The sequence below is a fragment of the Aphelocoma coerulescens genome, chromosome 34, assembly GCF_041296385.1.
Source record: "Aphelocoma coerulescens isolate FSJ_1873_10779 chromosome 34, UR_Acoe_1.0, whole genome shotgun sequence".
NCBI lineage: Eukaryota > Metazoa > Chordata > Aves > Passeriformes > Corvidae > Aphelocoma > Aphelocoma coerulescens.
The window spans coordinates 328,840-353,329 of record NC_091045.1 but is presented as its reverse complement, the minus strand read 5'-3'; the positions used below and the strand labels follow the sequence as shown (position 1 = coordinate 353,329).

General features: G+C 55.2%; 2 protein-coding genes across 2 annotated transcripts in view; one reads left to right on the top strand and one right to left on the bottom strand.

Moving 5' to 3' along the window:
• The window catches only part of LOC138100510 (zinc finger CCCH domain-containing protein 4-like), a 33,452-nt gene extending 26,029 nt beyond the window's left edge, over nucleotides 1-7,423 (bottom strand). Inside the window, 1 exon segment of the mRNA XM_068998374.1 lies at nucleotides 7,272-7,423. Coding sequence (XP_068854475.1) covers nucleotides 7,272-7,423 — 152 coding nt within the window.
• Nucleotides 7,424-8,777: 1,354 nt separating this feature from the next.
• Nucleotides 8,778-20,950, top strand: LOC138100481 (SUMO-activating enzyme subunit 1-like). Its single transcript, XM_068998327.1, is given in 10 exon segments — nucleotides 8,778-9,023; nucleotides 9,552-9,663; nucleotides 10,580-10,753; nucleotides 12,756-12,898; nucleotides 12,983-13,082; nucleotides 16,359-16,464; nucleotides 17,791-17,935; nucleotides 20,694-20,763; nucleotides 20,854-20,916; nucleotides 20,918-20,950. Coding segments are annotated over 10 exon segments (1,047 nt in total). The 5' UTR covers nucleotides 8,778-8,922.
• The last annotated feature ends 3,540 nt before the right edge of the window (nucleotides 20,951-24,490 follow it).

Below are 24,490 nucleotides of genomic sequence, written 5' to 3'. Positions count from 1 at the left end.
CTCAAATTCTGGTGAGATTCCCTCAAATTCCGGAGGGATTCCCTCAAAATTCTGGCAGGATTTCCCCAAATTCTGGTGAGATTCCCTCAAATTCTGGCAGGATTCCCTCAAATTCCTGAGGGAAGGGATTGCCTCAAAATTCCTGAGGGATTCCCTCAAAATTCTGGCAGGATTTCCTAAAATTCCAGTGAGATTCCCTCAAATTCTGGTGAGATTCCCTCAAATTCCTGAGGGAGTCCTTCAGATTCCTGAGGGATTGCCTCAAAATTCCTGAGGGATTCCCTAAAATTCCTGAGGGATTGCCTGAAATTCCTGAGGGATTCCCTCAAATTCCGGTGAGATTCCCTCAAAATTCCTGCAGGATTCCCCCAAATTCCTGAGGGATTCCCCCAAATTCTGGCGGGATTCCCTCAAGTTCTGGCGGGATTCCCTCAAAATTCTGGCAGGATTCCCCAAAACTCCTGAGGGATTCCCCCAAAATTCCGGCGGGATTTCCCCAAATTCCGGTGAGATTCCCTCAAATTGTGGCGGGATTGCCCCAAATTCCTGCGGGATTCCCCAAATTCCTGCTGGATTCCCTCAAATTCCTCTCACAATTCCCTTTTCCCCCCTTTTCCCTCCCTTTTCTCTCACATTTTCCCTTTTTCCTCCTCTTTCCCCCCTTTTCTCTCACAATTCCCTTTTTTCTCCTTTTCCCCCTCTTTTTCCCCCCTTTTCTCTCACAATTCCCTTTTTCCTCCTCTTTTCCCCTCCTTTTCTCTCAGAATTCCCTTTTTCCTCCTTTTCCCTCTCTTTTTTCCCTCCTTTTGTCTCACAATTCCCTTTTTTCCCCTCTTTTCCCTCTTTCCCCCCCTCCTTTTCTCTCACAATTCCCTTTTTCCCCCTTTTCTCTCAATTCGTTTTCCTCCTTTTCCCCCTTTTTCCCCCCTTTTCTCTCACAATTCCGTTTTTCTTCTCTTTTCCCTCTTTTCCCCCTCCTTTGCTCTCACAATTCCCTTTTTCCCCCTTTTTCCCGCCCCTTTTCCCTCAGAATTCCCTTTTCCTCCTCTTTTCTCTCACAATTCCCTTTTTCTTCCTCTTTTCTCTCACAATTCCCTTTTTTCTTCCTCTTTTCCCTCTTTTTTCCCCCCTTTTCTCTCAGAATTCCCTTTTCCCCCTCTTTTCCCTCTTTTCCCCCCCTTTTCCCTCACAATTCCCTTTTTCCTTCTCTTTTCCCTCTTTTCCCCTTTTCCCTCACAATTCCCTTTTTCCTCCTCTTTTCCCTCTTTTCCCCCCTTTTCTCTCACAATTTCCTTTTCCCCCCTTTTCCCTCACAATTCCCTTTTTCCTCCTTTTCCCCCTTTTTCCTCCTTTTCTCTCACAATTCCCTTTTTCCTCCTTTTCTCTCACAATTCCCTTTTTCCCCCTCTTTTCCCTCTTTTCCCCCCTTTTCTCTCACAATTCCCTTTCCCTCTCATTTTTCCCCCTCTTTTTCCTCCTCCTTCCTTTCCTTCCCCCGTTTTTCCTCCTCCATTCCCTTCCCCTTCCCTTTTCCCTCTTTTCCCTTCAAAAAAAACCCCCAAAACCTCTGGGATTTATCCCAAGATCCAGAGGGGGAAATTTGAGGCAGAAACGCGAAAATCCAGGAAAATCCTCACACCCAACCCCAAATATTCGGGATAATCCCACAAATCCCCGGTTCTGACCCCAAAATCCCCATTTTTGGGGAAAACAAGGAAAAAAAGCAGCAGGAAAAAGGGGATCCCAAGCACTCCCGGGGGGGATTGGTGTGGAAAAACCCCTCTGGAATTAATTAACCCCTTAATGAGCCCTCCCTAATCAGCGTCCCGGGGGTGAAACTCCCGGATTTAACTTTTCCTGGGGTTTTTTTTGGGGTATAAAAGGGAAAAAGGAGCAAACCCAACTCGTGTTTGAGCAGAGAACCCGGGGGGGGAGGGGAAGGGGGAGGGGAGGGGGCAGAAATGGCCGGGAATTGCAATTCCTGGGTGGGAAAGGGGCGGAATTCCGGGAATTCCGGGGATTCCGGGAATTCCGGGGGGCTGGGGGGGCACTGAGGGGCTTTGCAGCACCTTTGGGCTTTCTTTTTTTCCATCATTTTCACACTTTTTTGGGGGGTTTTGGGGGTTTTTTTGGGGATTTTTTGGGGGGTTTTTTGGGGGGGGGTTTAAGGGATTTTTTGGGTTTTTTTTTGGTTTTTTTTGGGAGGGTTTTTTGGTTTTTTTTGGGAAGTTTTTTTTGTTTTTTTGGGGGGTTTTGTTTTTTTGTTTGGTTTTTTTTGTTTGTTTTTGGTTTTTTTTGGTTTTTTGGGGGGTTTTTTTGGTTTTTTTTTGGGTTTCTTTTGGGGTTTTGGGGGGTTCTTTTTTGGTTTTTTTTTTGGTTTTTAGGGGGGCTTTTTTGGTTTTTTTTTTGTTTTTTTCGGGGCTTTTTCTGGGTTTTTTTTGGGTTTTTTGTTTTTTTGGGGTTTTTGGGGGTTTTTTTTTGGGTTTTTTGGGGGTTTTTTGGTTTTTTCTGGTTTTTTGAGGGTTTTTTGGAGTTTTTGGGGTTTTTTTGGGGTTTTTGGGGGGGTTTTTTGGTTTTTCTTTTGTTTTTTGGGGGGGTTGGGTTTTTTTTTGTTTTCTTTGGGTTTTTTTGGGGGGGGGTGTTTGGATTTTTTTAGGGTTTGTTTTCTTTTTTGGGAGTTTTTTTTGGTTTTTTTTCCCCCAGTGATTTCCACCAAACTTCTGGACTTTTTTGGGTTTTTTTTGTTGTGGTTTTCTGTACAAAACCCCGTTCCTGGGTGGAATTCCGGGGCTGTTTCACCTGGAAATGTCCCTTTTTTGGGTTATTTTTTTCTAGTTTGGTTTTTTTTTTGTGGGTTTTCTTTTGTTGTTGTTTTTTTGGGGGGGGGGGTTGAGGGTTTTTGGGGGGGTTTTTTTGGTTTTTTTTTGTTTGTTTGTTTTGTTTTTCTCATTTTTTTTCCCCAGTGATTTCCACCAAACTTTTGAACTTTTTTGGTTTTGTTGACATTTTCTGTACAAAACCCCATTCCCAGGTGGAATTCCGGGGCTGTTTCACCTGGAAATGTCCCTTTTTTTGGGTTTTATTTTTTTGGTTTTTGGTGGTTTTTTTGGTTTTTTTTCTGTTTTTTGGGGGGTTTTTTTTGAGGGTTTTTTTGGGGTTTTTGTGGTTTTTTGTTCGGTTTTTTTTTGGTTTTTTGTTTTTCCCCAGTGATTTCCACCAAACTTTAGGACTTTTTTGGGGTTTTTTTGTTGTGGTTTTCTGTACAAAACCCCGTTCCCAGGTGGAATTCTGGGGCTGTTTCACCTGGAAATGTCCCCTTTTTTGGGCTTGTTTTTTTGGTTTTTTGGCTTTTTTTTTCTGGTTTTTTTGAGGGTTTTTTGGGGTTTTTTTGGTTTTTTTTTTTGGTTTCTTGTGGGTTTGTTTTTTGTTTTTTCCCCAGTGATTTCCACCAAACTTTTGGACTTTTTTTGGTTTTGTTGACATTTTCTGTACAAAACCCCATTCCCAGGTGGAATTCTGGGGCTGTTTCACCTGGAAATGTCCCCTTTTTGGGGGGATTTTTTTTTTTGGGGAGAGTTTTTTTGGTTTTTTGGGGTTTTTGTTTTTTGGGGATTTTTTTTTTGCTGTTTTTTGGGGTTTTTTTTTCCCAGTGATTTCCACCAAACTTTTGCACTTTTTTTTTTTTTTTTTTTTCTCTCTTTTTCTGGGAATTGTGTGCTTTTGTGACTTATTTCGGGGGGGTTCTGCTTGCTTGGGACACACACGGGGGTGGCTTACACGGATTTTACACCGACTTTACACCGACTTTACACCGAGCTCGGGGATCGCCAGGGGCCGGGGGCTGGGGATGGGAAAAGGCACCCAAAAAAATCCCCAAATTCCACATTTTCCACTCATTTCCCACCCCGAGCCCACAGGGAGAGGAACCGAAATTCCCTGGATTCGCCTTTTTCTTTAGGAATATTCCCAAACCTCCCTTAATTCGCCTTTTTTTTCCCTAAAAATACCCCCAAACTCCCAGGATTTATCTTCTTTTATCCTAAAAATATCCCCAACTCCCAGGATTTACCTTTTTTTCCCTAAATATCCCCCCAAACTCCCTGAATTTACCTTTTTTCTCCAGGATTTACCTTTTTTCCCCTAAAAATATCCCCAAACTCCCAGGATTTACCTTTTCTTCCCTAAATATCCCCAAAAACTTTCTTAATTTACCTTTTTCTCCCCTAAAAATACCCAAAACTCCCAGGATTTACCTTCTTTTTTCCTAAAAATATCCCCAACTCCTAGGATTTACCTTTTCTTCCCTAAAAATATTCCCAAACCTCCCTTAATTTGCCTTTTTCTCCCTAAAAATACCCCAAACTCCCAGGATTTACCTTCTTTTTTCCTAAAAATATCCCCAACTCCCAGGATTTACCTTTTTTTCCCTAAATATCCCCCCAAACTCCCTGAATTTACCTTTTTTCCCCAGGATTTACCTTTTTTCCCCTAAAAATATCCCCAAACTCCCAGGATTTACCTTTTCTTCCCTAAATATCCCCAAAAACTTTCTTAATTTACCTTTTTTTCCCCTAAATATACCCCCAACTCCAAGGATTTACCTTTCTTTTTCCAAAAAATACCCAAAACTCCCAGGATTTACCTTCTTTTTTCCTAAAAATATCCCCACCTCCCAGGATTTACCTTTTCTTCCCTAAAAATATTCCCAAACCTCCCTTAATTTACCTTTTTTTCCCTAAAAATATCCCCAAACTCCCAGGATTTACCTTTTTTCCCCTAAAAGTATCCCCAAAATTTCCCTTAATTTACTTTTTTCCCCTAAAAATATCCCCAAACTCCCAGGATTTACCTTTTTTCCCCTAAGAATATCCCCCCAAAACTCCCAAGATTTACATTTTTTTCCTCAAAAATACCCCAAACTCCCAGGATTTACCTTTTCTTCCCTAAATATCCCCAAAAACTTCCTTAATTTACCTCTTTTCCCTAAAAACATCCCCCAAAGTTCCCTTAATTCACCTTTTTTCCCCAAAAAATACCCAAAAGCTCTCTTAATTCACCTTTTTTTCGCCTAAAAATATTCCCAACTCCCAGAATTTACCTTTTTTTCTCTAAAAATATTCCCAAAAACTCCTTTAATTTACTTTTTTCCCCTAAAAAATACCCCCAACTCCCAGGATTTACCTTTTTTCCTCTAAAAATATCCCCAAAATTCCTTTAATTCACCTTTTTTCCCCAAAAAATACCCAAAACTCCCAGGATTTACCTCTCTTCCCCTAAAAATACCCCAAACTCCCAGGATTTACCTTTTCTTCCCTAAAAATATCCCCAAAAGCTCCCTTAATTCACCTTTTTTCCCTAAAAATATCCCCAAACTCCCAGGATTTACCTTTTTTCCCTAATAACTCCCCCAAACTCCCAGGATTTACCTTTTTTTTCTCCTAAAAATACCCAAAAAGTTCCTTTAATTCCCTTCTTTCCCCAATGACTCCCTCAAACTCCCAGGATTTACTTTTTTTCCCTCCTAAAAATACCCCAAAATTCCCTTAATTAAATTTTTTCCCCCTAAAAATACCCCAAAACTCCCTGGAGTTACCTTTTTTCCTAGGAACACACCCCAAACCTCCCTGATTTTACCTTTTTTCCTGGGATTTTTTCACATTATTTGGATTGAACTACAAGGAAAAAAAAAAGTGGGAACACAGGCTCCGAGTTATGGCGGGGAGGGGGGCAGAAAAAGAAGGGAAAAAGGGCATTTTGGGGGCAGATTTGGAGATTTTGGGAACATTTTAAGCACTACAGGTGAACCTGTCCCTATGGGGAAGGGGGACCACACCCCAAAATCCCACCCAGGGACCCCCAAACTTCCTGATCCCAACTTTTGGGCTGATTTTAAGGAGGACACAAATGGGATTTTAAGAAGGGAATAAAGAACTTATTAAGAACCACCCCCCCCCAAAAGAGGGGCTAAACCCCCACCCCAAAAGGGACTAAAACCCCCCAGCACCTAAATCTGCCCAGAAGAGGAGTTAAACCCTCAAAAGAGGGGCTAAACCCCCCAAAAAAGAGCTAAACCTGCCCCAAAAGAACTAGAGCCCCCCCCAGAAATTAAAGGCCCCAAAGAGGAGCCTAAACCTAAACTTCCCCCCAAAAAGGATTTAAATCCCCCAAAAGGGGGGCTAAACCCTCCCCCAAACCTCGAGACCCCCCCCAAAAGAGGAGTTTTAGCCTAAAACCCCCAAAAGAGAAGCTGAACCCCCCCCGCCCAGCACCTCAAGAGCCCCCCAAAAAGGACCTAAATCCCCCCCCCCCAGGGATCATCCTTGAGCCCCTCACTCCTGTCCCAACCCTCAAATCCCCCCACCCCCCAAAATTCCCCCAAACCCCCTCACACCCCCCGGGGCCTGCACTGCCCTCATCCCCTCCTCCTCCTCCTCAGGACCCCAGACCCCCAAATCCTCCTCTGGCCCTTCCTTCTCCTCCTGCTGAGCACCTCCGAATCCCCTCCCAAAATCTCTCTCTGGTCTCTCCTCTTCCTCAGGACCCCCCGAGCCCCCTCCCCACAAGGGCCGCCCCTCTTCTTCCTCCTCTTCCTCTCACCTTCCCCCCCCCCCCACTCCGATTCCCTTCTGGTCCTTCCTCCTCCTCCTCCTCCTCCTCCTCCTCAGAGCCCCCCGAGCCCGCTCCCCACACCCCCCCCCTCTTCCTCTTCTTCCTCGTCCTCCTCAGACCCCCGCGAGTCCCCCCCAAAATCCCCCTCTGGCCCTTCCTCCTCAGGGCTCCCCGAGCCCCCTCCCCACACCAGGACCCCCCCCCCCCCACCCACCCCTCCTTCCTCCTTCTCCTCAGAACCTCCCGGGCCTCCCCGGAATCCCCTTCTGGCCCTTCCTCACCCTCCTCCTCCTCAAATCCCCCTCAGGCCCTTCCTCCTCCTCCTCAGGACCCCCCCCCCCCCCACCAAATCCCCCTCTGGCCCTTCCTCACAGCCGCCCCCCCCCCGATCCCCCTCAGGCCCTTCCTCACCCTCCTCCTCAGAGCCTCCCGGGCCTCCCCCAGCTCCCCCTCTGGCCCTTCCTCACCCGCCTCCTCCTCCTCCTCCTCAGAGCCCCCCGAGCCCCCTCCCCACAGGCCGCCCCCCCTCAGCCCCTGGGCCCTGCCTGCCCCCCCCTCCCCTCCCCCTTCCCTCCCGCCGCCCCCTCCCCAAACCTGGTCCGGCGCGCCGGACCGACCCCCAGCCACACAGAGAAGGCGCTCGGGAGAGGCGGTTACTGGACCTTTCGTCCGGGCCGTGATGGTGGCCTTGGAGCGGCGGCGGCGGCCGGGGGAGGCTGCAGCTGCCGTGGCAGGACGGAGAAGGGGGGGTGCAGTGCGGGCTGGGGGGGGAGGCGGCGGCGGCGGGGGGGACACTCGGGCTCTCCACGGCCATGGGCAACGGGCAAGGGGTGGAGAACGTGGGGCACAGTCACTGAACGGCGCGGGGGGCTCGGCCCGGCGGCTCCTCCGCCCGCGCCCCGCGCTCCGCGGGCGGACACACAAAATGGCGCCCGCCCTGAGGCAGCGCCCCGGCGGCCGCCGGAAACACCCGAGCGCAGCCGGAAACACCCGAGCGCCGCCGCTTCGGTGGGTGCCGAATGGTGGCGGGGACGCACGAAGAGCTCGTCGGGCTTTTCCGGTTGATTCCGAGCGTTTCCGAGCGCCCCCAAAGCTCTCCGGATTCTCTCCGAATTCCCTCCGAATGCTGCCGAAGTTCTCCGAATGCTTCCGAAAGCCTCCCAACGTGGAAATTTGCATAAGAACAATTTTAGAGCAAAATTTTACGGGGAGAAAATTTTATTAGGAGATTTTGGACCCTTTCCCCCTCACGGATTGCTTTTTCCCAACCCAAAACCTCTCCCAAAACCACGGTGATGACTGGACTCGATGTTCGCCAAAAATCCTCTTCCCACCTGGAGTTCAGCTCAGGTCAGGGAATTTTCCGCGGGTCACGGGATGTTTCTCCACATCCAAATGTCGCTCAGCAAAAAAAAAAACAAAACAACAAACAAAAAGCAACCCAAACCCCCAAAATGTCGCGAATTTCCTGAGTTGAAAGGAAAACGTGCGGAAGGTGGGAGGAGCGGGAAGGGAGTTAGGGATCCTCCTGTGACTTGGAAAAAACAGCCTAGATTTTATAAAACCAGGAGAGAAAAAAACAAACAAACAAAAAAAAAAACCCAAACCCAAAGCCCTATTTTTCTGATTATTGACGGGATTTTTGCATCGGTTTGGCCACTTGGTTTCTTTGGGACGGGGAAATCATGGGATTTCCGCCAACTTCTCCAAAGCTCCCGGAACGCCGCCGAAGGTTGTCCCGCGGGTTCCGAAGACTTCCGAACGCCTCCGAAGGCGCGCTCGGAACGTTTCCGAAGGTCCCCCAATGAGGTTGACGGAGATTGACGAAGTCGATGGCGGGAACGCCCTCAAAGAACGGAGGACGAGTCCATCTCAGCTCGGGGGGGGGGGGGGGGGGAAACAACACGGGCTGTGCCACACGGCGCACGGGGAGGCCCCCAAAACCCGTGACCTCGGCCTCACGCCGTCACACCGGCGTGAAACGGCGGAAGAAGAAACCTCTGGGCGTTGTTTTCTCCTGAGGGGCCGCGAGCACCGGGAGTGGATTCTGTGCGTCCCCCCCGCCCGGAGGGATGTGTGGAGCGGCGGCGGGCGCTGCGCGGGGGTTTGCGCGGGCCGCCAGGGGGCGTTGTGAGGCGACTGAGGGACCGTGAGGGGTCTGGGGGGGTCGTGAGGGGCTTTGAGGGGTCGTGAGGGGCTTTGATGGACCGTGAGGAGCTCTGAGGTGCCGAGAGGGGCCTTGAGAGGTTTGAGAGGTCTGAGGGGCTTTGAGGGGTCGTGAGGGACCCTGAGGGGGTCTCAGGGACCGCCGCGATGGTGGAGAAGGACGAGTCCGGCCCTGGCGGCATCAGCGAGGAGGAGGCGGCCCAGTACGACCGGCAGATCCGGCTCTGGGGGCTCGAGGCCCAGAAACGGTCGGTGGGGCTGGGGGGTTCTGGGGGGAACCTAGATGGGCTTCGGGGGCTCCTATAGGGGTCTGGAGGGGTTCTGAAGGGGCGTGGGGGTTCCATATAGGAGCCGGGAGGGATCCCTACAGGGGTCTGGAGGGGCCCTATAGGGGTAGGGTGGGCTGTGTAGGGGTTTAGGGGCTCCCTGTAGGAGCTGCGAAGGCACCCTATAGGAGCCAGGGGGGCTTATAGGAGCTGGGGGGTTCCTATATGGGCTTTGGGGGGCCCTATAGGGGGTGGAGAAGCTCTATAGGAATTAAAGGAGCTCTATAGAAGCTTTAAAGAGGTTCTATGGCAGCTCTTGAGGGTCCTCATTTAGCCTTGGGGGGGGTGGGGTCCGCATATAGGGGTTAAGGATGTCTCTATAGGGGTCCGGGGGGTTCTATATTCTCATTCTTTAGGGTTTATCCCCTCGCGGGGCCGCTCCAGCCCCTTTGGGGTTCTCATTCCCCGTTCCCGAGCCCTTTTCCCGCGATTCTTCCCCCCCCTCCGCAGGTTACGGGCGTCGCGGGTGCTGCTGGTGGGGCTGCGGGGGCTGGGGGCCGAGGTGGCCAAAAACCTCATCCTGGCCGGGGTCAGAGGCCTCACCCTGCTGGACCACCAACAGGTGAGGGGGGGGGCACACCTGGGCACACACCTGGGCACACACCTGGGTGGCACCTGGGCACACACCTGGGTGGCACCTGGGCACAGCCTCATCCTGGCCGGGGTCAGGGTCTCACCCTGCTGGACCACCAACAGGTGAGGGGGGCACACACCTGGGCACACACCTGGGTGGCACCTGGGCGCACACCTGGGCACGCACCTGGGCACACACCTGGGCACACACCTGGGCACAGCCTCATCCTGGCTGGGGTGAGGGCCTCACCCTGCTGGACCCTCACAGGAGAGGGGGGACACACCTGAGCACACACCTGGGCACACACCTGGGCACAGCCTCATCCTGGCCGGGGTCAGAGGCCTCACCCTGCTGGACCACCAACAGGTGAGGGGGGGGACACACCTGGGCACACACCTGGGCACACACCTGGGTGGCACCTGGGCGCACACCTGGGCACACACCTGGGCACAGCCTCATCCTGGCCGGGGTCAGGGTCTCACCCTGCTGGACCACCAACAGGTGAGGGGGACACACACCTGGGCACATACCTGGGCACACACCTGGGCACACACCTGGACACACACCTGGGCACAGCCTCATCCTGGCTGGGGTGAGGGCCTCACCCTGCTGGACCCTCACAGGTGAGGGGGGCACACACCTGGGCACACACCTGGGCACACACCTGGGCACAGCCTCATCCTGGCTGGGGTCTCACCCTGCTGGACCCTCACAGATGAGGGGAGGGAGCTTTGTATGGTCCCATTTTGGGATTTAATCCCAATCCCACATTTCTTCCTCCCCTCAGGAATAGCCCCAAAATTGGGGAATTTTATTACCTTCGCCCCCGAGGGTCGGGGGGAGGAGGGGACGGGGTTTCCCCTCATTGCCAAGCCCCGGGAATGCCGATCCCGCTGTCCCCCAGGTGTCCCCGGAGGACAGCCGAGCCCAGTTCCTGATCCCCGTGGGCTCCCTGGGCCGGAACCGCGCCGAGGCCTCGCTGGAGCGGGCGCAGAACCTCAACCCCATGGTGGACGTCAAGGCCGACCCCGAGAGCGTCGAGAGCAAATCCCAGGAGTTCTTCACCCAGTTCGACGCGGTAGCCACGGGCATTCCCAAAATCCCGGGTTGGGGCGGGATTGTCCCGGTTTGGGGTGGGATTGTCCCGGTTTGGGGTGGGATTGTCCCGGTTTTGGGTGGGATTGTCCCGGTTTTAGGCGGGATTGTCCCGGTTTTAGGCGGGATTGTCCCGGTTTGGGGTGGGATTGTCCCAGTTTTAGGTGGGATTGTCCCGGTTTAGGGCGGGATTGTCCCGGTTTTAGGCGGGATTGTCCCGGTTTTAGGTGGGATTGTCCCGGTTTGGGGTGGGATTGTCCCGGTTTTGGGTGGGATTGTCCCGGTTTTAGGTGGGATTGTCCCGGTTTAGGGCGGGATTGTCCCGGTTTTAGGCGGGATTGTCCCGGTTTGGGGTGGGATTGTCCCGGTTTTAGGCGGGATTGTCCCGGTTTGGGGCGGGATTGTCCCGGTTTGGGGCGGGATTGTCCCGGTTTTGGGTGGGATTGTCCCGGTTTGGGGCGGGATTGTCCCAGTTTTAGGCGGGATTGTCCCGGTTTTAGGCGGGATTGTCCCGGTTTTGGGCGGGATTGTCCCGGTTTGGGGCGGGATTGTCCCGGTTTGGGGTGGGATTGTCCCGGTTTTGGGCGGGATTGTCCCAGTTTGGGCGGGATTGTCCCGGTTTTGGGTGGGATTGTCCCGGTTTGGGGCGGGATTGTCCCAGTTTTAGGCGGGATTGTCCCGGTTTTGGGTGGGATTGTCCCGGTTTTGGGTGGGATTGTCCCGGTTTTAGGTGGGATTGTCCCGGTTTTGGGCGGGATTGTCCCAGTTTGGGCGGGATTGTCCCGGTTTTGGGCGGGATTGTCCCGGTTTTGAGTGGGATTGTCCCGGTTTTGGGCGGGATTGTCCCAGTTTGGGCGGGATTGTCCCGGTTTTGAGTGGGATTGTCCCGGTTTTGGGCGGGATTGTCCCAGTTTGGGCGGGATTGTCCCGGTTTTGGGTGGGATTTCCTGGTTTTGGGTGGGATTGTCCTGGTTTGGGGCGGGATTGTCCCGGTTTGGGGTGGGATTGTCCCGGTTTTGGGCGGGATTGTCCCGGTTTTAGGTGGGATTGTCCCGGTTTGGGGTGGGATTGTCCCGGTTTTGGGCGGGATTTCCCGGTTTGGGGCGGGATTGTCCCGGTTTGGGGCGGGATTTCCCGGTTTGGGGTGGGATTATCCCGTTCTGGGGTGTGGTTGTTGCATTTTGGGGCGGGATTATCCCGTTCTGGGATAGGATTGTGCCATTTTGGGGCAGAATTACCCCCGTTTTGGGTGGGAATGTTGCAGTTTTGAGTGGGACCATCCTGTGTTGGAGCAGGATTTTCCCGTTCTGGGGTGGGATCATCCCATTTTGGGGCAGAATTCTCCCATTTTGGGGTGGGATTCTCCCATTTTGGGGCAGGATTGTCCCATTTTGGGGTGGAATTCTCCCATTTTGGGACCAAATCGTGCCGATTTTGCAGGGAATTGTCCCATCTTGGGATGAATTGCCCCATTTGGGATGGAATGATCCCGTTTTGAGCCAGGTTTATCCCATTCTGGGATAAAACTGCCCCTCTTGGGAGCAGGATTGTCCCATTTTGGAGAGGAATTGTCTCATTTTGGGGCAGAATTGCTTCATTTTGGGGAGGAATTGCCCCATTTTGGGGCAGAATCACCCCATTTTGGGGAGGAATCACCCCATTTTGGGGCAGAATCACCCCATTTTGGGGAGGAATTGCCCCATTTTGGGGAAGAATCGCCTCATTTTGGGGAGGAATTGCCCCATTTTGGGGAAGAATTGCCTCATTTTGGGGCGGAATCGCCCCATTTTGGGGAAGAATTGCCTGATTTTGGGGCAGAATCCCCCCATTTTGGGGCAGAATCCCCCCATTTTTGGGAAGAACTCCCAGCTATGACAGGAAGGAAGAACAACCAACCCCATCCCGCTCTTCCCGCTGCCCCAGGAACCTTTTCCCCCCCAAAACCCCCCCGGACCCAGGGATAAGATCCCGAATTTCCCCTCCAGGTGTGCCTCACCTGCTGCTCCCGGGAATCCATGGTGAGGATCAACCAGATCTGCCACAAGAACGGCATCAAGTTCTTCACCGGCGACGTCTTTGGCTACCACGGCTACATGTTCGCTGACCTGGGCGACCACGAGTTCGTGGAGTGAGTCTGGGGGCGGGAAACGCCCCGAAATCCCGGGATTTTGGGGCATTTCCTGGCCTCATTCCCGGCTTTTCCTGCCCTCAGGGAGAAGCCCAAGGTGGCCAAGGCGAGCGCGGGCGTGGAGGACGGACCCGAGGCCAAACGGGCCCGGCTGGAGCCGGCCGAGACCACCATGGTCAAAAAGGTCAGTGGGGCCAGTGCCGGGGGGATTTGGGGGGGATACGACCCCAAAATCCTGGGATAGAGCCCAGAATCCTGGGATAGACCCCAAAATCCCGGGATAGACACCAAAGTCCTGGGATAGAGCCCAAAGTCCTGGGATAGAGCCCAAAATCCTGGGATAGAGCCCAAAATCCTGGGATAGACCCCAAAAACCTGGGATAGAGCCCAAAATCCTGGGATAGAGCCCAAAATCCTGGGATAGACCCCAAAGTCCTGGGACAGACCCCAAAATCCTGGGATAGAGCCCAAAATCCCAGGATAGACCCCAAAATCCCAGGATAGACCCCAAAAACCTGGGATAGACCTCCTAAAATCCTGGGATAGAGCCCAAAATCCCGGGATAGACCCCAAAAACCCAGGATAGACCCCAAAAACCTGGGATAGACCTCCTAAAATCCTGGGATAGAGCCCAAAATCCCGGGATAGACCCCAAAAACCCAGGATAGACCCCAAAAACCCAGGATAGACCTCCCAAAACCCGGGATAGACCCCAAAATCCCAGGATAGACCCAAAAACCTGGGATAGACCCCAAAATCCCAGGATAGACCCCCAAAACCCGGGATAGACCTCCTAAAATCCTGGGATAGACCCCAAAAACCCGGGATAGACCCCAAAGTCCTGGGATAGACCCCAAAGTCCTGGGATAGACCCCAAAAACCTGGGATAGAGCCCAAAAACCCGGGATAGACCCCAAAAACCTGGGATAGAGCCCAAAATCCCAGGATAGACCCCAAAAACCTGGGATAGACCTCCTAAAATCCTGGGATAGACCCCAAAAACCCGGGATAGACCCCAAAGTCCTGGGATAGACCCCAAAGTCCTGGGATAGACCCCAAAAACCTGGGATAGAGCCCAAAAACCCGGGATAGACCCCAAAAACCTGGGATAGAGCCCAAAATCCCAGGATAGACCCCAAAAACCTGGGATAGACCTCCTAAAATCCTGGGATAGACCCCAAAAACCCGGGATAGACCCCAAAATCCTGGGATAGACCCCAAAGTCCTGGGATAGACCCCAAAAACCTGGGATAGAGCCCAAAAACCCGGGATAGACCCCAAAAACCCGGGATAGACCTCCCAAAACCCGGGATAGACCCCAAAAATCCGGGATAGACCCCAAAATCCTGGGATAGACCCCAAAATCCTGGGATAGAGCCCAAAAACCCGGGATAGAGCCCAAAATCCTGGGATAGACCCCAAAAACCTGGGATAGAGCCCAAAAACCCGGGATAGACCCCAAAAACCTGGGATAGAGCCCAAAATCCCAGGATAGACCCCAAAAACCTGGGATAGACCTCCTAAAATCCTGGGATAGACCCCAAAAACCCGGGATAGACCCCAAAATCCTGGGATAGACCCCAAAGTCCTGGGATAGACCCCAAAAACCTGGGATAGAGCCCAAAAACCCGGGATAGACCCCAAAAACCCGGGATAGACCTCCCAAAACCCGGGATAGACCCCAAAAATCCGGGATAGACCCCAAAATCCTGGGATAGACCCCAAAATCCTGGGATAGAGCCCAAAAACCCGGGATAGAGCCCAAAATCCTGGGATAGAGCCCAAAATCCCGGGATAGACCCCGAAAACCTGGGATAGACCTCCCAAAATGGCCCCAATGGCCCTGAGCCCTTTTAGGTGGCCCTGAGCCCCTTTTAGGTGGCCCCGAGTCCCTCTTAGGTGGCCCTGAGCCCTTTTGGGGTGGCCCCGAGTCCCTTTTAGGTGGCCCTGAGGGTTTTTGGGGTGGCCCTGAGCCCCTTTTAGGTGGCCCCAAGCCCTTTTAGGTGGCCCTGAGCCCTTTTAGGTGGCCCCACGTCCCTTTTAAGGTGGCCCTGAGCCCTTTTTAGGTGGTCCCAAGTCCCTTTTAGGTGGCCCTGAGGCTTTTTGGAGTGGCCCTGAGCCCTTTTAGGTGGCCCTGAGCCCTTTTAGGTGGCCCTGAGCCCCTTTTAGGTGGCGCTGAGCCCTTTTGGGTGTCTCTGAGGGTTTTTGGGGTGGCCCTGATCCCCTTTTAGGTGGCCCCGAGTCCCTTTTAGGTTGCCCCGAGTCCCTTTTAGGTTGCCCCGAGTCCCTTTTAGGTGGCCCCGAGTCCCTTTTAGGTGGCCCTGAGCCCCTTTTAGGTTGCCCCGAGCCCTTTTGGGGTGGCCCTGAGCCCTTTTGGGGTGGCCCCGAGCCCTCCCCGGTGTCCCCAACCCCTCCCTGTCCCCTCCCAGCCGGAATTTCCCGGGCTCAGCGGAAACCCCCGGGATTTTGGGATTCCTTTGGGATTCCTTTGGGATTCCTTTGGGATTCCTTTGGGTGCCTTTGGGATTCTTTTGGGTGCCTTTGGGATTCCTTTGGGATGTCTTTGGGATTCCTTTGGGATGTCTTTGGGATTCCTTTGGGATTCCTGGGGTGCTCAGAATCGGGCTGGGAACGTCCCAGGGGACGGGAATGTCCCGGGAATGCCACGGGGGGAGCAGCTGATCCCGGGAATTCCTCGGGATGCGCTTTTGGGATGCCAGAGCCCACGGGATGGGGCTGGGGCTGCGCCTTGGCCCCGGGAATTCCCCAATCCCCGACCCCACGGAATTGGGAGAATTCCCATTTCCCTGTCCCTGTGGAACCCGGAAAACTCCCAACTCCCCACCTCGGGATCCCCAGGATTCCCCAGGATCTCATTCCCAAAGATCCCCAGCAGATCCTCCTCCCAAATTCCCACCCTGAGCGTTAATTAACGTTTCCTTAAACGCCTTTAATTGGGGGCACATCCCAAGATTCCCACGGGAATCCCGAGCCAGCCCCGCTCTTTTCCTTCCCTTCATCCCCAAAATCCCGCGTTTTTCCCCCAGAATTCCCATCCCCTGGAATTCTGCCTGCCCAGGGACATTCTGTCCTTTCCAAACACCCAAAATCCCGCGTTTTTCCCCCGGAATTCCCATCCCCTGGAATTCTGCCTGCCCAGGGACATTCTGTCCTTTCCCACCCCCAAAATCCCGCGTTTTTTCCCCGGAATTCCCATCCCCTGGAATTCTGCCTGCCCAGGGACATTCTGTCCTTTCCAAACACCCAAAATCCCGCGTTTTTCCCCCGGAATTCCCATCTCCTGGAATTCTGCCTGCCCAGGGACATTCTGTCCTTTCCAAACACCCAAAATCCCGCGTTTTTCCCCCGGAATTCCCATCCCCTGGAATTCTGCCTGCCCAGGGACATTCTGTCCTTTCCAAACACCCAAAATCCCGCGTTTTTCCCCCGGAATTCCCAGCGCCTGGAATTCTGCCCGCTGCGGGACGCCCTGGCCGTGGAGTGGCGCGGGGAGAAGGCGACGGCGGCGCTGCGACGCACGGCCCCCGACTACTTCCTGCTCCAAGGTGAATTCCCGAGCCTTTTCCTTAGGAAAAAAAATCCTAAAACGGCCCCATTTTCACTTTTTGGGGTTTTTTTTTGGGGGGGGCTTTTCAGGGGTTTTTTATTGATTTTTCCAGCGGGGGAGTTGGAATTCCCGGCGGGAATCTGGGGATAAGCGGGAAGAGCTCGGGTGTTGTGGGCCCCTAAATGTCCCCTCCTCGGGGTGGCCCTGTCCTGTCCCTGTGTCCCCAGTCCTGTCCCTGTGTCCCCTGTCCCTGTGTCCCCTTCCCATGGTGTCCCCTGTCCTGTCCCTGTGTCCCCTGTCCCTGTGTCCCCTGTCCCTGTGTTCCCTGTCCTGTCCCTGTGTCCCCTCCCCGGGGTGGCCCTGTCCTGTCCCTGTGTCCCCTGTCCTGTCCCTGTGTCCCCTGTCCCTGTGTCCCCTCCCCATGGTGTCCCCTGTCCTGTCCCTGTGTCCCCTGTCCCTGTGTCCCCTCCCCATGGTGTCCCCTGTCCTGTCCCTGTGTCCCCTGTCCCTGTGTCCCCTCCCCATGGTGTCCCCTGTCCTGTCCCTGTGTCCCCTGTCCCTGTGCTGTGTCCCCATGCTGTCCCTGTGTCCCCATGCTGTCCCCTGTCCCTGTGTCCCCATGGTGTCCCCTGTCCTGTCCCTGTGTCCCCTGTCCCTGTGGTGGTGTCCCCATGCTGTCCCCTGTGCTGTCCCCGTGTCCCCCCCGTGTCCCCCCGTGTCCCCCCTGTGTCCCTCGTGCTGTCCCTGTGTCCCCGCCCTGTCCCCCCCGTGTCCCCCCGTGTCCCACCGTGTCCCCACCATGTCCCCTGTGCTGTCCCCATGTCCCTGACATGTCCCCCCGTGTCCCCACCATGTCCCCCCCTGTGCCCCCGTGTCCCCACCATGTCCCCTGTGCCATGTCCCCTGTGCCGTGTCCCCCCGTGTCCCCACCGTGTCCCCCCCTGTGTCTCACCATGTCCCTCGTGCTGTTCCCATGTCCCCTGTGCCGTGTCCCCACCGTGTCCCTCGTGCTGTCCCCGTGTCCCCCCATGTCCCACCGTGTCCCACCGTGTCCCCCATGCCGTGTCCCCTGTGCCGTGTCCCCCGTGCCGTGTCCCACCGTGTCCCCCCATGTCCCCCATGCCATGTCCCCACCGTGTCCCCCCCATGTCCCCCCATGTCCCCCCGTGCCGCGTCCCCACCGTGTCCCACCGTGTCCCCCGTGCCGTGTCCCCCCATGTCCCCCCATGTCCCCCCATGTCCCCCCGTGTCCCCCCCGTGTCCCCCCCATGTCCCCCCATGTCCCCCCGTGTCCCACCGTGTCCCCCGTGCCGTGTCCCCGCAGTGCTGCTGCGTTTCCGCACCGAGACCGGCCGGGACCCGTCCCCCCGGAGCGGCGCCGAGGACTCGGAGCGGCTGCTGCGGCTGCGCCAGGAGGTGCTGGAGGCGCTGGGCGTGGGCTGCCAGCTGCTGCCGGAGCACTTCCACAGGTCAGGGGGCACCCTGGGGACACCCTGGGGACACCCTGGGGACACCCTGGGGACACTGGAGCCAGGCAGGGCCAGCCCAAGGCCTTGGGGGCATCCAGGGGGTTCTGTGTCCCTTCCCGGGGCATCCAGGGGGGGTTCTGTGTCCCTGTCCGGGATTTTGGGGACATCCAGGGGGTTCTGTGTCCCTCCCTGGGGACATCCAGGGGGTTCTGTGTCCCTTCCCGGGGCATCCAGGGGGGTTCTGTGTCCCTGTCTGGGATTTTGGGGACATCCAGGGGGTTCTGTGTCCCTTCCCGGGGCATCCAGGGGGGTTCTGTGTCCCTGTCTGGGATTTTGGGGACACCCAGGGGGGTTCTGTGTCCTTGTCTGGGATTTTGGGGACACCCAGGGGGTTCTGTGTCCCTTCCTGGGGACACCCAGGGGGTTCTGTGTCCCTTCCTGGGGACATCCAGGGGGGTTCTGTGTCCCTGTCTGGGATTTTGGGGACACCCGGGGGGTTCTGTGTCCCTCCCTGGGGACATCCGGGGGGGTTCTGTGTCCCTGTCTGGGATTTTGGGGGACATCCAGGGGGTTCTGTGTCCCTCCTTGGGGTCACCCAGGGGGGTTCTGTGTCCCTGTCTGGGGCCTTGGGGACATCCAGGGGGGTTCTGTGTCCCTGTCTGGGATTTTGGGGACATCCAGGGGGTTCTGTGTCCCTTCCTGGAGCATCCAGGGGGGTTCTGTGTCCCTGTCTGGGATTTTGGGGGCATCCAGGGGGGTTCTGTGTCCCTCCTTGGGGTCACCCAGGGGGGTTCTGTGTCCCTCCTTGGGGACATCCAGGGGGGTTCTGTGTCCCTGTCTGGGATTTTGGGGACATCCAGGGGGGTTCTGTGTCCCTCCCTGGGGACACCCAGGGGGGGTTCTGTGTCCCTGTCCAGGGCCTTGGGGACACCCAGGGGGGTTCTGTGTCCCTGTCTGGGATTTTGGGGACACCCAGGGGGGTTCTGTGTCCCTGTCCAGGGCCTTGGGGACACCCAGGGGGGTTCTGTGTCCCTGTCTGGGATTTTGGGGACACCCAGGGGGGTTCTGTGTCCCTTCCTGGGGCATCCAGGGGGGTTCTGTGTCCCTGTCTGGGGCCTTGGGGACACCCAGGGGGGTTCTGTGTCCTTGTCTGGGATTTTGGGGACACCCAGGGGGTTCTGTGTCCCTCCCTGGGGACATCCAGGGGGGTTCTGTGTCCCTCTCTGGGATTTTGGGGACACCCAGGGGGTTCTGTGTCCCTTCCCGGGGCATCCAGGGGGTTTTGTGTCCCTGTCTGGGATTTTGGGGACACCCAGGGGGGTTCTGTGTCCCTCCCTGGGGACACCCAGGGGGGTTCTGTGTCCCTGTCTGGGATTTTGGGGACACCCAGGGGGTTCTGTGTCCCTGTCTGGGATTTTGGGGACATCCAGGGGGGTTCTGTGTCCCTGTCTGGGGCCTTGGGGACATCCAGGGGGTTCTGTGTCCCTTCCTGGGGCATCCAGGGGGGTTCTGTGTCCCTGTCTGGGATTTTGGGGGCACCCAGGGGGTTCTGTGTCCCTGTCTGGGATTTTGGGGACACCCAGGGGGTTCTGTGTCCCTTCCCGGGGCATCCAGGGGGGGTTCTGTGTCCCTGTCTGGGATTTTGGGGGCACCCAGGGGGTTCTGTGTCCCTGTCTGGGATTTTGGGGACACCCAGGGGGTTCTGTGTCCCTGTCTGGGATTTTGGGGACACCCAGGGGGGTTCTGTGTCCCTGTCTGGGATTTTGGGGACATCCAGGGGGGTTCTGTGTCCCTGTCTGGGATTTTGGGGACATCCAGGGGGGTTCTGTGTCCCTGTCTGGGATTTTGGGGGCACCCAGGTGGGTTTTGTCCCCCCTCTGTGTCCTTGTGGTGTCACCGGATCCCCCTGGAACTCCCCTGTCCCCAGAATGTCGCCGTGGGAATGGTGGGAATGTCCCCAGGGGGGGTTTGTGTCACCACCGGGGCCTTTCGGGGTGAAATTTGGGGTTTTATGAAGCTCTTTTGGGGGAAAACCTCGGGGTTTTAGGAGCCTTTTAGGGGGGCAAAACCTCACTATTTTATGAATCTTTCTTGGGGTGAAACCTCGGGGTTTTAGGAACTTTTTAAGGAGGCAAAACCTCATTATTTTAAGCTTTTTTGGGGTGAAACCTCGGGGTTTAAAGAGCCCTTTAGGAGGCAAAACCTCATTATTTTAACGAGCTTTTTTGGGGTGAAACCTCGGGGTTTTAGGAGCCTTTTAGGGGGGCAAAACCCCACTATTTTAAGAAGCTGTTTTGGGGTGAAACCTCGGGGTTTTAGGAGCTTTTTAGGAGAGCAAAACCTCAGTATTTTAAGAAATTTTTTGTGGTGAAACCTCGGGATTTTAGGAGCCTTTTAGGGGGGCAAAACCTCACTATTTTAAGAAGCTCTTTTGGGGTGAAACCTCGGGGTTTTAGGAGCCTTTTAGGGGGGCAAAACCTCACTATTTTAAGAAGCTTTTTTGGGGTGAAACCTCGGGGTTTTAGGGCGCCCTGCCCTCATTTTTTGGGGTGAAACCTTGGGCTTTTAAGAACCTTTTTTTGGGGTGAAACCTCTGGCTTTTCCATCGCTCCTTTTGGGGATAAACCCTTGGGCTTTTTTTAGGGTAACCCACCCCCCAATTTTTTTTTTTTGGGGTTGAATCCCCCCCCCCCCATTTTGGGGATTTTCCAGTTCAATCCCTCCCTCCCCCCCCCCCCTTCTTTTTCCCCCCTCCCAGCTTCTGCTTCTCGGAGATGGCCCCGGTGTGCGCCGTGGTCGGGGGCGTGCTGGGCCAGGAGGTGGTCAAGGTACGGATTTGGGGGGTTCCGGGGGGGATTTGGGGGGGATTTGGGGGTGTCCCCTAAATCCCCCGTGTCCCCCTCTCCTCCTCCCCCCAGGCCCTGTCCCAGCGGGACCCCCCCCACAACAACTTCTTCTTCTTCGACGGCGTTCGGGGCCAGGGGGATGGTGGAGTGCCTGGGACCCCCCCGCTGAGGGGGGACCCCAAATCGGGGAGGGGGTTTTGGGGTGGCGTGGGGGGGTTTGCCCCAAACCCACCCGGAGGGGGGAGTGGGGTTAATAAAGGTTTTCCTAGAAAAAAAAACAACAAAAAAAACCAACAAAAAAACCCAAAACCCGGCTGATTTTGGGGGTTGGAATGGGGGGAGGGAAAGGGGGAGGGGGGGGGGGGATTCCCAAGGGATCCCAAAGTTTTGAGGATTTCCAAATGTTGTAGATATCCCCCTCCTCTGCCCCCACCCCCCCCAAAAATCCTACAGGCCATCCAAAACCCTATAGAGCCCCTAAACCCCATGGAGCCCCCCACCAAATCCTATAGACCCCCCCCCCAAACCCTACAGACCCCCCAAATCCTATAGATCCCCCCCCAAACCCCATAGAACCCCCCCAGATCCTAGAGATCCCCAAATCCTATAGACCCCCCAAACCCCATAGAACACCCCAAACCCCATAGACCCCCCCAGATCCTAGAGATCCCCCCCAAATCCTATAGACCCCCCAAACCCCATAGACCCCCCCCAGATCCTAGAGATCCCCCCCAAATCCTATAGACCCCCCAAACCCCATAGAACACCCCAAACCCCATAGACCCCCCCAGATCCTAGAGATCCCCCCCAAATCCTATAGACCCCCCAAACCCCATAGAACACCCCAAACCCCATAGACCCCCCCCAGATCCTAGAGATCCCCCCCAAATCCTATAGACCCCCCAAACCCCATAGACCCCCCCCAGATCCTAGAGATCCCCCCCAAATCCTATAGATCCCCCCAGATTCTATAGACCCCTCAAATCCTATAGACCTCTCCAAATCCTATAGGACCTTCCAAATCTTATAGACACCCCCAGATCCTATAGATCCCCCTACATCCCATAGACCCCCCCAAATCCTATAGACCTCCCCAGATCCTATAGATCCCCCCCAGATCCTATAGACCTTCCCAAATCCTAGAGATCTCCCTGATCCTACAGATCCCCCAAATCTTATAGACCCCCCCCAGATCCTATAGACATCCCCTTGATCCTACAGACATCCCCAAATCCTATAGACCCCCCCAGATCCTATAGACACCCCCAGATCCCCTAAAACCTCCCCCCAAACCCCATAAGCACCCCCAAATCCTATAGACACCCCCACACCCTATAGGCCCCCCCCAAATCCTATAGGACCTCCTCAATCCTACAGACTCCCCCAAACCCCACCGATCCCCCCCCAGATCCCCTAAAACTCCCCCCAAATCCTATAGATCTCCCCCAAATCCTACAGACCCCCCCAAATCCGACAGATGCCCCAAATCCCCTCAAATCGCCCCAAACGCTCCCCTCTCGAAATGGATTTTATTGCAAACAAAGGTACAAAAATGGCACCGACCGTGTACACCCCAAATCCCCCCAAAAATGTACAGGACCCCCCCCAAAATTGTACAGAACCCCCCTAAAATGTACAGGACCCCCCCAAAATGTACAACCCACCCCAAAAAATGTACAGGACCCCCCCCCCCAAAAAATGTACAAGGCTCCCCTAAAATGTACAGGACCCCCCCAAAAATTGTACAGGCCGCCCTAAAAAAATGTACAGGACCCCCCAAAAATGTACAAGGGCCCCCCTAAAAATGTACAGGACCCCCCCAAAATTGGACAGGACCGCCCCAAAAATTTACAGGACCCCCCCAAAATTGTACAGGACCCCCCCCAAAATTTACAGCCCACCCTAAAAAATGTACAGGACCCCCCAAAAATGTACAGTACCCCCCCAAAATTGGACAGGACCCCCCTAAGAATGTACAGGATTGCCCTAAAATGTACAGACCCCCCCCAAAATGTACAGGACCCCCCCAAAAATGTACAGACCCCCCCCAAAATGTACAAGACCCTCCCAAAAATGTACAGAACCCCCCCAAAATTGGACAGGACCCCCCCTAAAAATGTACAGGACCCCCCAAAATTGGACAGGACCCCCCCCTAAAAATGTACAGGACACCCCCAAAATTATACAGGACACCCCAAAATTGGACAGGACCCCCCCCAAAATGCACAGCCCCCTATGTACACCCCATATACAATGTACAGCCCCTTTTTGGGGGGGGTTGAGGGGATTTTGGGGGGTCCACCCCCCACCCCAGCACCATCCAGGGGGGTCCCCCATATCCCCCCTCCCCTATAGAAAATATACAGCCCCCCCCTCCCCAAAAACCCCCGAATTCACCCCAAATCCACCCCAAATTCACCCCATATACAACACACACCCCCCCCGGGGGGTGGGGGGGAATTTGGGGGGTGGTCCTGACCCCCCCCCCCACCCACCAAGGGGGAATTTGGGGGGTGGTCCTGACCCCTCCCCCCCCAGCACCATTTTGGGGGGGTTCCCCTCATTTCCCCCCCTCCCCCCCAAAACCCCCCCAATTTTACAACATTTACAGACCCTTTTTGGGGGGGGGGTTTTTTGGGGGGGGGTGTGGGGGGAGCTCCCCCTTCCTGCCACATTTTTGGGGGGGGGCCCAGCCCAATTTTGGGACCCCCGCCCCAATTTTAGGACCCCCCCCCCCCAAATAAATAAATTACACAAATAAATAAAATCGGGGGGGGGGGGGGGAGTGGGCGCAACCAACTCGAACTGGGGCGGGGGGGGGGAAGTTGTGCCTTGTCACTTGGGGGGGGGTGGGAGGAGAGTCACAGACCCCCCCCCTGCTGTCCCCACGAGTGTCCCGCGGGTGTTTTCCAGCTGTTTCCAGCTGTTTCCAGGTGGTTTCCAGGTGGTTTCCAGGTGTTTTCCAGGTGTTTTCGGGGTCAGTTCCCCCCCCCGCGCCGCCAGGGGCGCTGCGGGCCCCGCCCCGAGCCAGGGCGCCACCCAGCGGAAGAGCGGCCCCCAGAAGAAGCCCCGGCCGCGGCGCTGCGGGGGGACGAGCCGTAATTAACCGTAATTAGCGCCGCTAATTAACGTCACCCCTCGATTACAGCACCTCCCGCCACCCAAAAAAACAGCCCCGGCAGCAGCAGTGCTGGGATGGGGGCGAAAAAGAGGGATTTTGGAGGGATATCCCACCCAAAAAAAAGGCGCGTCCCGCCCGGTTTTGGGGGTGTTTTTAACTGAATTTTTGGGTGTTTTCCCTAAATTTTGGGGGGGTCCCCTCAAATCCCAGCCTCTCCCACACCCCCCAAAGTGCAGCCGCTGGGAGCAGGAGTTGGAGGGACGGTGCTGGGATGGGGACAAAGAGAGATTTGGGGGGAGTGCGTCCCCCTAAAAAAGTCTCCAAAAAGGGGTGTTCTGGCTGATTTTGGGGTGTTCCTACTCCATTTCAGCATTTCTCCCCTAAATTTTGGGGTGTTTTGGAGGGATATCCCACCCCCAAAAAAGTTGCGTCCTGCCCGGTTTTGGGGTGTTCCTACTGAATTTTTGGGTGTTTTCCCTAAATTTTGGGGGGGGGTCCCCTCAAATCCCAGCCTCTCCCACCCCCCACCCCCCCCCCAAAAACCACCCCTGGGAGCTGGAATGATAATTTGGGGATGAAAGAGCAAAA